At 44.1% G+C, this 15,127-nt stretch overlaps 1 protein-coding gene across 1 annotated transcript; it reads right to left on the bottom strand.

Annotated features, from left to right (window-relative positions):
• Positions 1-1,330: 1,330 nt before the first annotated feature.
• marcksl1a (MARCKS-like 1a) lies at positions 1,331-4,305 on the bottom strand. Its single transcript, XM_033641838.2, has 2 exons — positions 3,988-4,305; positions 1,331-2,714 (listed from the first exon to the last, which is right to left on the bottom strand). The coding sequence occupies exons 1-2, from the start codon at positions 4,069-4,071 to the stop codon at positions 2,175-2,177; spliced, it is 624 nt and encodes a 207-aa protein (XP_033497729.1). The 5' UTR covers positions 4,072-4,305; the 3' UTR covers positions 1,331-2,174.
• Between the last annotated feature and the right edge of the window lie 10,822 nt (positions 4,306-15,127).

Below are 15,127 nucleotides of genomic sequence, written 5' to 3'. Positions count from 1 at the left end.
AAGGTAATTTTCTTAAACCATAGAAGATCTATCATGGGGCATGAACACAACATGTGTAAGAGAGCGCCACAAGTAGTATTACATCTCCAACACAAGCCAGAGCTTCGGAGTCCTAGCCTTGCCATTTTATGTGGGGTCCAATAACGTCTATTGATCATTTTATAATTGATTAGATGTGTCTGCATTTCCTTTGACACTTAATCCAATGATTTCCCTCCACATTTCACCATTTATCTCTTCCCCTATGTCCCTCTCCCAGCATCTCTTATGGCCTTCAACTGTGAGACTCCATCAAAAGGTTATAAAAGTATAATGTTTGCCTTTTTCAGTGCAAGTCTTCTTGTAGCCTGTCCGGCATCTCGGGTTCTGCATGTAAGTGTTAATTTTCTAAGGCACACCAAGGTACAAACTGCACAGCTGGAAGTACTTCCAGAAAATCCTTCTTTGGGAGTGTATACTTGTTCTTTAATTGATCAGAGGACATACATTCTGTCATATAAATCCCCAGTATAAACAACACCTTATTTCAATCTCCAGCCCAGAAAAAAATGGTTGTGTACTTACTTTAAGGGTACCATAACGCCAAAGTGAGGTTTTATGTGTAAAAGCATGATTTGAGCCCACGATCTTACGTAAGATTCAATATCCTGTGAAAAGGTGAAGATTGGATTGATATAAGGGATAATAATAGTATGGGTTTTAGTACAAAGGCCTGGAGTAAAATTAGTTATTTTAAGGATGTGATCATTGATTATATAAGTGGGTCTTACTGTAGCATTTGATGACCACGTCAAATACGTTGCCATGATGAATTAATAATCCAAGAAAATCCATTACTAGACTTAATACCTTCTCATCCTGATAGATATGCCTGCAGCTGCATGCCCACACTATCCAATAGTTGGATTCAAAGGTTTATTGGTCACTTACACAATATGTGTATTGGCGTGCAGTGAGGCGTGCTCCTTATATTACTAAATGTGAAAAACTATATCTTAAGATTAATATATGCAAATATTTGTAGTTATCCCAGATATTTATTAGCAACACAATATTGCTTTGCATGACCTTTATTGTATGTTGAACAAGCATGAATCAGGTATGACTCAGGCCCACGAAACATTAAATGTTCATGTTCAGTGTTTCTTAATACTGGCTGATATGAATGACTTTTCATCTCAACAATATGTAGTCTTTAATCCAGTTTTTATTATATAACCGATTGTTTTTGTGTATGCATGATGTAATAACAGACTTGTCTCAAAATAGTCCCACCCACCTACTTTATGAGTGTGTCTTGAGGTGTGAATCACAAGGCGAAACACAGACAGAGGGGATCGAACATTTATTTACCCTTATTAAAAGTTACAATAAAACCATTAACATCTTCAAACGATAGCAAAATAAAGAGAACCAAAAATATTGGCCAAAACATATTTACAGAGACAGTTTGCAGATAAAAAGCTCACATTTTGTACACAATCCCAACCCCTGCGTCATAAACTCTGAAATGTGAACACTGCAATACTCAAGAAGCTTGAATGTGGTTTTAGCCAGAAAAAGAATCAAAATGCACGAACAAAGACATTGCTCTTTTTCCACCTCCCCTCCTCGATTTTCACTTTTCTATACATGACAAAATACTTGAAATTTGGGGGTAAAACATAGGAATGTAGAATTCTAAAAATTAATAAGATCTTTTTTGAAAGGTTTATGTGTCCATATAACAGTCATTTCGAGTGAAGGAGATGGTCTGCCCCGCTCCGCAACGGTGACAATTTTTAGATCCCAAAGAGATGAGAAAGAAAAATAAAATGTTATAGGGCTGCCACGCTGTTAAAAAGGATGCTTCTCCATGAATTGGGAAAATAAGTCAGTATTCCTGATTCGCTCCACATCCAATCCATTACCTTCGCCACACGCCAGTCCCTGTGTGTACCATAAGGGGGCGACACACGCCGACACTTTCATCATGAGAGGGCCTGGTGAGATTCCGTCTGTCGAAGAACTAATAAAAGGCAGTGAACTGGTGGTTGAATCAGCAAATGTGATATATCCTTCGTCTTCTTTTCTAGTTTTGTTTATAACTTTAAGAACGTGGCACGAGTCTCTCATATATATATTTATATACTTTAATCTTGGAAAATCAGTTCAGGTGCCGTGGCGGGGTGCAGTCACTCTGCGTTGGCCTCGCCCTCAGAGGCTGCAGGTGTCGTGTCCTCGGCGGGGGCAGCGGCGGCGGCTGCCTCAGCGGGGGCAGACTCTGTGGGTGGGGCCTCCTCCGCCGCCTTGGTCTCAGCCTCAGGTGCAGCCTCAGCAGCAGGGGCGGCTGCCTCGCCCTCTTTGGCCTCAGCGGCCGGCGTCTCCTCTTTGGTTTCCTTGGCTGCATGGCCGTTCTCCTCGGGCTTGTCCTCGGTCGTGGGGGAGGTGACCTCCTCCTTGCCCTCCTCGCCCTTCTTGCTCTTCTTCAGTGAGATGCCCTTGAACTTGAAGGAGTTCTTCAGAGAGAACTTCTTCTTCTTCTTGCCTTCCTTGGCGGCCTCACCTTCTGCTTTGGCGCCCTCGCCTTCGGCTGGAGGGGCAGGCTCGATGGCATCCCCGGTGCCGTTTTCGCCCTCCTTGGCTGGTTCGGCTGTTCCATTTCCATCTGCAGCAGCCACTTCCCCGTCGGGCTTGGCTGACACATCGCCGTTGGTTTTGACATGGCCGTTCTCCTACAGAGAAGAGGACTCATTAGTCATGGATTAAAATAATCAAACTGGGTCAAAATAAACACATTGCCTCTGGGATTGGAAAATCAGTCAAACATACAGATGGATAAACTGTAAATGAAATGTGTACAATGTTCCAAATAAATCTAAAGAGATCTGGCATATGACAGATTAGCATTAGCCCATTTACTCCAATAGTTAATCCATGTTATACTTGAGGAAAGCTGCTTGCCCTGACAGTGGTTCAGAGGAGGGAGGGAAGGGGGGGAGGATCAACAGCTGTTTGCATGACTCTAAGCTGACACATGGGGGCAGTAGTGCTGCGTCTAAACGTCAACAGAGCCAGCAAGTTGAGGGAACAAAGGAATCCCCATGAAACCTGCTTTCCGCTCTCATCCAAACGCTGCAGCTCACATCCAGCACTGCTCTCTGCGTGAGCTCTGTGTGGCCAGAATGCAGCCAGCACACATCAGTCATGACACAGACAAAGCCGGTGTCACTGAGGAGTTATATTCAATCACTCTGCTGCACTCAACTGCCCCGATTCAAGTTCATCAACATGTACATCATATAGTGCATCTTCTGATCTGGGGTCAGACTCGAACATTTAACTCTCACAACAATCAGCTACTAACACATACTGCTCATCAAATCACATTTTATGTCCCTCTGTGGTAATCCAAGTCAAACACAATGGGACACTGCGCATATATGTATGATGGCTGGGGACAAAGAGGGCTTGAACTGGCGCCTGTCCGCGCTTTGTTTGCAACTCCGCAAAATGCGCCTCCAGCAGAGCGCATTTGCATCCTTTGCACCGTTCGCCTCACATCTTTTGTTCGACGCGAGAGCGATTACCTCCTCGACTACAGCCAACTCATGACAGAGAACACGGTCCAAACACACATCGAGAGCAGAATCTGTCGTTCCTGCTTAAAATTTGGGGGGTAAATTGCCCCTGTGGGATCAGCGGGTGGAATTAACAAAGGCAGGTCTGGTGCGCGCTGAGCGGGGACGAGCATGGCCACTCGACGGCTGCTCTGCTGGAGGTCCCCTACATTTCAACAACCTGTTATGATTTCACTCAAAACTAATTTGCTCTACAGCTTAAGGGGCAACAGAGGTTTCGACCTGCTCTCAATACACAAAGTAAAGGAGCAACAGCTAGGCTCCGATCGCAGCCTCGAGCCCCGCCGTGGCACCCATGCTGCCAGTGGGCGTTGGGTGCCATGTGTCTCCCCGCTGATGCTCGGCACGTCAGGCCCGCTTTACTCACCTGGCCGTTGGCTTTGGCGGCAGCAGGGTCGGCGGCGGCTTTCCCCTCAACAGCTACTCCACCCTTGGAAAACTGGGCTCCCATTTTTTTTTTTTCCTTTAGGTGTTCTGAACAAAAAAGAAAATCGAAAAAGAAAAACTTCGAGGAGTTTTTGAGATTTAAAAATCCAGATCTGGGATGGGTAAGGTCTTGCCAAAGAGGTGAAAAATCCGACCGGATCTCCTTCTCCCTAGCTAGGTTTGGAAACGAGAAGATCCCCCTTAAGTGTATGTGGACCCCACGGTAGCTGAGCTCAAATTAAAGGATGTTGGTGATGAGGCTGTGTGTATTTCAACCGCGCCTCAAAGTCGACCGGAGTCTCCTCCCATGGGCGTGTCAGACGGGCTCTGTCCAATCTGCAGCGGGGGGATGGGCCTCCTTCACCCCCTGTCACTGCAACAGTCTGCTGCTCAACTGGATCATCAGCAGGACTTTTTCCACTGTTTCACATGTCTGGAAGAATTTTTTTTTAAACTTTTTAAACTGTCTTCATTAACTTACTCAGCACTTTTTGCAAGAAACAGATCATACAGGTTACAGACAATATTACTCTTAGAAAGAATCACCAGGATTCCAGGAAAACCTGGAAAAGTCTTGGAATTTCACAATCACATTTTCCACGCCTGGAAAAGTCATGGAGTTGGTCAAAGGCACTGAAAGTCTTGAAAAAGTCATGGAATTTTGTTGTATATGATGAAATTGTTACAATAACCCTCTGTGGATAAGCTTCCACATAACGTAACATGACAGCAAATTAGTTCTTTATTATAAGTCCTTGAAAAGTCATGGAAAAATTTGAAAATTTGGTCCAACAAAATTTGTGGGAACCCTGAAATCACAATCATAGAAAAGACACATCTAAAACTGTAGCATAAAGTTGCGAAATTGATACTGTTACGGACAAATGCAACCATAAATGTTATAAATGAGGTTTGACAAACACTGGTGACGACCACATACACACCACAAGTATTTTATCATCAAATCTGTGGTTCTCAACCTAAGGTTCAAGACCCGAAAAGAGAAATAAACAAAATGCTTTTATGGCTTTTCTCAAAATAAGTCTTTTCTTGTGAACTATCAGAGAATGTGGCCTCTTTACATCTCAAAAGCTTGGGAACTGCTCACAGCTCCAAGACACTCCTATGATAAAGGACTGCGAATAAGCTTTCTTTTCTATAAGGGCCCTGACACTCCAAGCCGATAGTTGGCCAAAGGTCAATATTGGGCCATCGGTAAATGTCTGTCACCCTAGTTTTTGCGTTGGGTCCCACACCATGGGCATTACTTTGCCTTTGTTGGCTGTTTTTCGGCTGATTCAGCATGTTGAATCGGCATCTGAGACAACGATGAGTGAAATATCTTTAACTGGCAGTTTGGCTGAGGCCACCAGAAGAGGAACGGAAGTGAGGAAATCAAACACACAACCCAGACACACCAAACTGACATCAAAGAACTAGAGGCAGTGAAGGCCGACTGCTGAGTGGCCTCACGTCATCTTAGTCTTGGCCAAAAAGCTGTACCTGAAAACGTTACAAAGACTTTAGCCAATGACCAACTACCACTTACATTCTGGGCCTGCACAAAAGGAAATAACCCTCTATAGCAGCAGACAGCAGTAGTCTGTATTCGTCATTCAAAAATGAAAACCAGAGGACAAATTCAAGACACTAGTTCGCCAGTTAGCACATTAACAACATGGCCAGATGTTGAAAGAACAAAGGATATTTACTGTGCACTAGTGAGAAATAACACAAACAACTGCGAACAGTTTCTGCTAAAGAGCTCAAAATAATCTTATCTCATATAACAAGTTTGTTTCAATCTCACCCCCTCTTGCCTTTAACCATTTGTTTGCTTTCCTCACTCCCATTTCTTTTTTTATGCTCTGAGCTGAACTGCCAATCAGAGTGATTTCATTCACTGATGGACTCCACTGTCCGATTGAACATGCTGAATCTGACAAAAAAAAAGCAACAAGGGCCAACAAGGGCCAACCAATGCCAACGGTAAGGAACACACCACAAAACTAGGGTGACATTCACCGAAGGCCCAAAACTGACCTACAGCTGACCGTTGGTTTGATGTGTCAGGGCCCTAAGTCAAGAGGGCGAGATCGGAGCAAAGGGTGCCAAACTTCCATCCAGTTGGCCATTGGCTGTAGTCTTTGCAGTGTGTTCCAGGTCGACTTTTTAGGCTTAGACATAGGTGACTTGAGGTGACACGGCAGTCGGCCTTCGTTGCCACTACTTCTCTGGTGTTGGTTTGGGGTTTGTGGGCCTTAAAATGTCATTTAGAATGGAGACCAGTGCAGTGATTATTCCAAGCGCATGATTTCCACACTCCAGTCACTGTTTCACCCTCACATACACTTTGTATGAAGACAATGTCAAGTTTCACTTGGTCATACTTTCAGTGACTTCCTTGAGCTAAAATAAACCCTCAGATGATCTTGATGATCAGATTTTCTTTTTGAATGAGCGCTGAAGAATTCTTTAATGGCCCCCACTGGATTTTGAGTGACGGGCCCGGCTTTCCAAGAGTAAACTCGTTACATAACACGCAGCCAGCTTTGCTCTCAGTGGAGACCTTGTGATGGCACTGGGGCCGCTTTGTCACCGACACAGACAGGGAGACAGTGAATCAGCCTGTCAGCCAGTAATGAGGTCTCTTGGCCAGAGGAGCGAATCCCACGATCGCAGCGATGACACTGCATTTTTTTCGGGAGCCCAAAGCTGATGGGTTCCTCTTGTCATCCAGCGAGGTCAGGGGTCATATGTTTTAAGCTGAGTTATGAAAGCCTTCCACAGACTAGCCAGTCATGACACAGGGTCACACATGCGTTTATAGATGCCAGCTGCCTCATTTTCAAGCCGTTACTCTTAATTGTGGCAACCTTAACCAAATTATCCCCTTCTTTCCCATCAGCAAGGCCCTCATTTATCCTGCGGATGAACCCATGTTAGCAAAATGGTGCTCTGTCTGCTTGTCATCTTTATGGGACTTCATTAAGTGGAATTTATGATTTCCTCTTAATAAAGGATTCTTCTGAGGCATCCCTTTATAGCTCCATATGCCTCTCTCTCTCTTTGCCTTTCTATCATTGTTTCCCCCGATCCGATAGCACACAGAACAACCCCCTCCACACATACACACACTCACACAAACATGTCACAGCCGTGGTATGCGAGGCATGCATACGCCACCCAGAGAATGATCTCCATCCATTCAGTGGGCTGAGCTTCCCACAGTGGAATACACCCTCAGGGGTTCACAATCCGCACCCCCCTAACCAACCACCACCACTCCATACATTCTCCGAAACTGAGTCAAGAGGGAGAACAATATGTTTTAAAGATGTTTTTAACCCTCAGTCTCACCATCCAGTGCATGCATAGCCCAATCATGGCTTTGGAATTCCTCTCTGATGTGGGACGTCTGAATCGCGTCCATGTTCTGATGGGGTCTATACATTAAGGTTGTCAGATTTCAAAGGGGTGCTCCTAGTTTGATCAGCACAAGAAAGAGTTGTCTTCTCAGCAGGGCTTCCAAGCCTCTACAGAGAGACTTGGTTAACCTCAGGCTGGGATAAGGCCTCCTTCACCCCCTGTCACCGCCGCAGTCTGCTGCTCAACTGGGTAATCCGCAGGACTTTTCCTATAGTTTCATATGTCTGGTGGAATTTACGCACAAAGTTATGTAGCACTTGTTGCAAGAAACTGAGATCATACAGGTGACAGACAATTTTATTCTGATGAAGAATTCTAATCATAGAGAAATGTCATGTCATGTCAATGTCAAAGTTTTTTGACTAGCTAGTTTTGCCTCTTCAGGTCAAAGAACTATTCAAACACCTATGATAAGGGGCTGCAAATAGACTTTTTTAGATATAAAGGGTAAAAACATGTTTGTCACTCAAACTTATACTTATATGATATCCTCGTGGATGTGGATCAGTTTTAGGACAGACAAGCTTATACCTTTCATTAGAATTTCTCACCACCAAAACATGTTTAAAAATCTTCCTTAGAAGTGAAAAGAGAAAAAAATAGAGACTTTTTCAAAAACAGTTTGACTTGTGATTGTCAAGACTTATAACCATCTCAATTTACTGGGACCCGCTGTACTTTGTTTTGGTTGTAAACAGCAAAACACCAGAAAAGCGCTTGCTGATAATTGTGTAACTGCTCTAGCTCATAAAGTCTGTGCAACTCATTGGAAGAGATTTTTGTGTTGTTCTATTTCAGCATTTCAGTGTTGTCAGTAAACGTTAGCAGATAATCTGCAAATGTGTCAGACCTTCAACACATATCCCTACAATCATTTTCTGTATATCTAAAGTCCCTCTCAGATGCGTTTAATATTTTTGTGTCCACACAATTAAAAAAAAAAAACTTTTGAGAAAGTTGTTTGTGATAAGTTTTGGTTTCCGCATTCCGCACATCAAGATAGCTAGCATTAGCGTTTGAGGAAACATCAGCGAGATTTAGCCATATATATATATATATATATATATATAAGAACCTCAGCCAGACCCAAAGTCAGATAAGAGTCTACTGTGCACACAGCATTAATGGTTGTGAAACATACAATCGCCTAATATCTGCTATGATGGGGTTTTTGAAAGATAGTGGAAGGAAGTTCCAGGGTCTGGTTTACATCCAAAAAATGCACACTCCACCATGTTTTATAACCTTTACTATGCTAATGCTAACTCTCTGCTGGAGGTTTCAGGTTTCTTTGTCGGTGCTGTGTTAATGTTTGTCCCCCCCATCGTTATATTTTTCCTATATTGGACAGCAATTGCGATATGAGACACCTATAAAACTTTTGACAGGACAAGGTCAATTATGACTTTTTCTGTTATGAATGTTTTTATCCATGGAGGTTTTATATTTGTAAAACTTCCCTGGAGCCAAGAAAAGTGAATCAAAAATCTGTGACATCATTACAATGTAAAGTCTGTGAGCCAAGCAGGGATTTGCAGGCAGGGTTAGTGGAAGAAACACTACTACAGTTCTCATTTATCTTTTGTCAAGACAGTGAATTCAAGTCTATTATATTCTACATCAGTGCAGACACCACCTGTATTATGTTCATTCTCACCAGCTCAGTATTTAACACATAACTTGTAGTACACATATTGCAATGAGACAAGGCCTGATTTCCTTGAGAGAAATTAGACTGTGGCTGGAGGACTTCCTCTGTCCTCTACCTGCCTACTTATTTCTGTCACGTTTAACGTGGTGCTTCTTCTCCTCTTCACACACTTTCCCCCCTCCGAGCTAGTCAATGCCCCTGTTTGTGTGGTTGCCCATTTTTCATGCCCTGACACAGGATGAGTTCTCAAATCCCGCTAAAAGCCTCCATTGTCGCTCTCCGGGCGAGCCAACTGATGAGCATCACAAGTAGAAAGAGAGAGGAGGACTGGAGCGAGGGAGAAGAATCAGAAACATGTCTCTGGGGTCCTTCTGCTTGAGGGACGTGGAAAGTTACCTTTATGTCAGTCACCTTGAACAAATTACTTGAGCATATCAGTGTGATGAATATGTAATTTCCCAGGTTCCGCTGTTCATCAGCAATTCATGCATACACAATTGCAAAAACAAGAGTGTAGGCTGTTTCCTGTCTGTTTCCTATGGTTTTGTGACACACTGATGGTTACAATTTTGCCGCAGTTTTGCACACAGTTTTGCTAATGGCCCAAATACCTCAGTAGCTTCAGTCACAAGATAGCTTTTATACCAAGAAATAATGTGAGGGAAGAAGTTAGCTAAAAGTTTATCATACAGCCAGTTTCAAGACATTTTATTCTAATGTATCACAAATTCTCAAAAGTGGTATCCAAGCAAAAGTGTAGATTAGACTTCATGTGTCTGGTTTAGTCTGGCATAAACACAACATTTGCATCACCAAGCACCTAATTACAAGGAGAATCAGGTGCACAGCCCTCTTCACTGCCGTGAATAGGGGTGCGTAGACTTAAAAGAAAGCCCTTTGTAATGCTAATTATTTCGATCAACTGGCTTATTGACTGCAAAAAGGCCCTCACCAGCAGGCAACCACAAAGCTGCACATGGCAGCCATCTTGGCCGGGGGTTTGTGCAGATGTATCTGTCTGTCGGGCTCTGGCAGTGGCTCTCGCAGGAGGAGGAGGAGGAGGAGGAGGAAGGGATAGTAGTTGGATGTCCAATGCTCGGCCGAGTTTGCATGTTTTCATTGATAGAATAGTCGTTCACATCACGGGGGCGAGCTTGGAAACACAGCCTCTAAAAAACAACAGTAATCATGTTGATGTGTGTAGATTTCCCTCACAGCTCCCACCCCCCTCTCTCTCTGTCTCTCTGTGCCTAAGGTGGCAGACATGACGCGACACACCCCTCCCAACATTTCTGCGTGCGTGCAGACATGCCACAGAGCCGGTTACCATGGCAACTACTGCTTCTATCGACTTCTCCGGCTGATGTTAAGGGTGGTGGTGGGGGGGGGGGGCGGTTTGGTGGGAACTCAGTCAAGAGGAGAATGGAAGAGGATATGGCTTTGGCGTTGTTTTTGTTTGCCTTATCATCTCTGGCTTGTTTATTTGAGATGACTTTGACTCCCACAATTTCTGCAGCAGAGTCTCTCAACCTCTGTGACCGTAGGGAAATGAAGCGTGGTTTCCTTTTAACCTTTACCCTCGCCATCCTCCTGTCAGACTCCATTTTTTTTCTTCCTCGTCATCAATTCTTTCTCCTTGTATTTGTCTCTGGCATGAAAGCTTGGGTCATTATAAGCAAATACACCCAGTGGTGCTTTGTTTCCATCTGTTGTCATAACACGCAGGCCAGGTGAGAAGGCAGCGAGGGATAAAACAGATGGCGAGACAAGTGAAAGGAGAAGGTGAGGGGTTAAGGAGTACAGAAAGCGTTGATGAGTGGAGAAGAGGGAGAGGACAGGGGCTGTGCAGAGTCCATGTGTGTGTGCATGTGCGTGTGTATGTGTCAGACAGGGGCATACAGTAGTAAGGCAGCTCATCCCCGCTGCCAACGGCACTGCGGCGTTACTAGGTCAGTGTGCCATCATCTCATTCATCATTATCACAGCCTGCTCTTCCTCATCCGCTCTCCCTCTTCATCCCTCCCACGCTTTCTTGCAGTCGCTCTCTTCTTCCCTTGCACACACACACCACAATGAGAGAGATGCTGAGCTTCAGAGACAGAAGGGAAAGTAAACCCAAACAGACTGGTGTGGCTCTCAGTCTTGTTAAAACATAATTTATGAATAAAAACGACATCTGTCCAGACAGCATTTGTAAGTTGTTTTCATAAAGATCCCTGTACGTACTGACACACCTGAGAAATAACAAAACAGCTAAATCCCCGTCCTCTTATCAGGAGACGACAGCTAAATTGTGCATCACGATGCACGCTGAGAGTTAGATAAGATCAATACCACTTATATCTGTGTGCTAAACATGAAAATCGGGCCGAGAGGTGGTTAGCTTAGCTTTGCATGAAGACAGGAGAAAACAGCTAGCTATCTTTTTAGTTTAATGTGTAGCCAACAAGAACCAAAGTGTGTAAAGCCAAACTGTCTGCTGCACAGTTTTTCACCAGGTCAGTACCAGTGACCTCCTGAAGACTTTGCTGGTGCCCTGTCAACAACTTTTGCTGATGCTATGGAGAGGGATGGAAAGTGGGAAACCTGTGACCCTTGACCACTGAGTCTGTTTCTCTCTCACTCTCTCAAGCAAAATGTGGTCCTGGAGACATCTATTGTGGTGGTACCTATCATAGCACTGGTTCTGAGTACTCTGCCAGGTGTTTATGGCAGTCTGTCTGTGGACAGAATTCTTCGCTGTGATAGTGTCACAGTCATGCAAGATGCGGTCACAAAACTTTACAGGTGTGTATCTGAGATTACAATAAAGGCAGAGTTCGAAAAATCAGTGTGGTGTGAGCAAGGTTGCTGTCAGTAGGGACGTAGGCAGTCTAGTCACCAGAAAAAAATGTTGGCATCGTTCGTTTCTGCATTAGCACGTTTCACGTCTCAATCAGTGTTTCTAAAGTGACACAGTATATAAGATAACTTCTTCATCTGGAGGTGGGGGTAATGATGGATGGTCGGACACCTGGGCAAGACACTTGCCAAGTCACACACCACTGAAGTTCTCTATTGGAGACCAAAAAAACAACAAAAAAGGTTGTGTTTTAGTGAGTCATTGCTGTGGTTTCATCAGTTTTTGAAGCTCTAAACTGGATGTTTTAAAGTGACCAGTTGTGTTTTTCCAGCAGCTTTCGAGGCTCCAAATGTGGATGTTTTGTAGCAACCCATCTATGTTTTTCTGGCCGCTTTTTAGGCTTCAAACATGGATGCTCTGCCGGTGTTGTTCCGGCAGCTTTTTAGGCTCTGAGCATGCCATTGCCCCCACACTCCGTCCCACGTTCCTTGTAAGTTGCGGATAGGTGTATCAGAGCTGGAGTGATCCTATCACAAGATGGTCTCTAGCTGACATTAATATCAGCAGTTTTATTAGAAAGTGGACCCTTAAGTAAAACCTCTAAAGTGTATTTTATATAGGTATTGCTAACATTAGTATAAGCACCTCTGAATGAATGTCAGTATCAAGAAGTGAAGAGAGCAGCTATCACCACCATTTATCAAATACATGTCTGTCAAAATCACGTCACACAGAAATTAATCATCTCCGGTAAATTCAGCGTAATGGTCACAGATAGCACGACACACTCCAGACCAATAAAACATGATAGGCTTTAATTCATGACTCTGTTGCATCCCTGCATGTTAGAAAATGGCCTGAGTGATGTAAGGCCACACAGACATCTCCACCCGCTGCTCAGAAATAGCTGGCAGCATAGGTGTTGTTTGTTTGGTATACACAAAGACATATATACGACAACAACCACTTGCGTGCAGCCACATGCAAATAAATGTACCCCCCACCACAGCTACACACACACACACACACACACACACACACACAAACTCATTAGCTCACTTCAGTGTTGTCTGCTAACTGGGGCTTTTTTTTTTTTTTTGCCAATCTGTGATCATCACTCTCTCTGCGTCCCCATCTCCTTCGCCTCCTCAAACCCCCCTGCCCCAGCTTCTGCTCCTCCTTCTCTGCCATCTTTATTGTAATGCAGATTTGAGGATCGGATGGGGGATGGGAGCAGGGGGAGGGGATGGTTAGAGAGGAGGTTTGCGGAGAGGCTGTGGTTGGTGTTAAGTATGACCTGGCAGCCCTGCTGTGCCTCAGCAGGCGGTCCGGCGTGGGTTTGGGGGAGGGGAGCCCATGAGAGAGAGAGAGAGAGAGAGAGAGAGAGAGAGAGCTTTGAGGGTTATCCCCCAGCCTGTACATGACTCAGACATCAGATATCAAGATCCCAGCCTCTTGAAATAAAAGATGGCAGACACGCCACTCGTGTCTTTACTCGACATAATCTCATTCAGGAGTGGAACAGAGAAGAATAGGATATTCGACGACGTTCTATTCTGTCTAGACATGATGAGCTTAATGTCACTGAGGTTGTGTTGTTGTTCCCTATGTCATAGACAAATATCATGTAACAACTACCATTGAAAGCGAATAGGGATCACAATGTGAAAATGGTATTAATCTGTGTATTAATCTGTGTGAAGGCAGTAAAGCCATTACTGAAACATCACTAATTTGCCCACACAGATTTTTCAGCTGTTGCGCTGTCTGACATGTTGTGGTACGTTTGGGTTGTTTTTTCGGCAAGTGTGTCAGGGTGTGTATTAGTATTTGTATAATTACCATGTGTGCGCGCGTGTGTGAGTGCATTTGGGGCTCTCATGTCTGCAGCTTAAACTGCAGCCACGCTCCGTCCCAGCTGTCGGAGAAGTCAAACTATTTACTGAGCGCCTGTCCTCCAGTGACAAGTCACCCCACCCCTCCTACTAAACACACACATTTGCACACAGGCACACATACACACACACGCACCAGAATGCAGTGGCGGATCTTCCTACAGGTGACATAGGCAGCCATGTAGGGCGCCACCCAGAAGGTGGGTGTCAACAATAAAAATAATAATACTGACAATAATCAGAGAAAAAAAATAATTATAAATTAATTCGAAGAAATCAATTTTTTTGCCCTGCATTTAGGGAGTCAAATGTGCTTGGTCCGACACTGTCAGAATGGAGGGCAGAGATGGTAGAAAGCAGTCTAGAGTCGACACTTTAAATAGCTATGAGTGGGATGGATTCATTGACCTGCACCTCTCTTTGTGCTGAAAAACAGTCATCCAGCTCACTTCTGTTGTTGAGTCCTCATTCTCCATCTGATTACACTAAATTTCACTCGTAACATGCAAGAACAAAGTAGCACACAGTTATCTTCCTGTTTCAATTAGAGCACTGCTTACACATTCACACAGACATTTATAATAACTATGTGATCATTTGTTCTTCTAATTTCAGGTTACAGAGCAAGTGATTCAGTGGCATGCTCAGTGGCACATAAGGAAAGCGGATGTTTGTCCAAAAGATGCAGGTCCTCCAGCAGAGGGATGGCTTACTCAACTCAAGTCAGCCATTTTTGTGTAGTTTACTCAGCTTTGGCGTGATTCATTATTCGGTTGTCAATTTGCTCCAGTTTTCCAGTTTCTCCATCTGCCATTGCAGCTGTGTTGTCATGGAGCATCATTGCAGTGTGTTGCGCTTGTTTGCGAGTGACCTATTTATAACCCACCCCTTCAGTCTCTTGCCCTCAATTCCCCCTCTCTCTTGTCCTTCTCCAGTTTATCAAAATACGGTTACGTAAAAAACAGCTCCCTTTGAACCGGCACTGGGTCGTCACAGTGGCATGAACATCTCTGTGAGTTATTAAATAATTCAGGAGACGGGGTGAGGTGTTGAGTCTGGGTTATTTAAATTTCACTCTTGAGAGATATTCTTAGCTCAAGAGTGGCATAACGGAGACTCGAGTGTCACATGTTTATTTGAAATACTGAAAGTCACCGGGAGACAGAAGCTAGAGCATTTTCCTCTTCCATAATGTGGAATGCACACACTTACATTGTCAGATCAGTTAAAATTGGAACAAACACCTCCTGCTATGATATCGCTC

The sequence above is a fragment of the Epinephelus lanceolatus genome, chromosome 15, assembly GCF_041903045.1.
Source record: "Epinephelus lanceolatus isolate andai-2023 chromosome 15, ASM4190304v1, whole genome shotgun sequence".
NCBI lineage: Eukaryota > Metazoa > Chordata > Actinopteri > Perciformes > Serranidae > Epinephelus > Epinephelus lanceolatus.
This window is presented reverse-complemented; position numbering and strand designations above follow the sequence as displayed.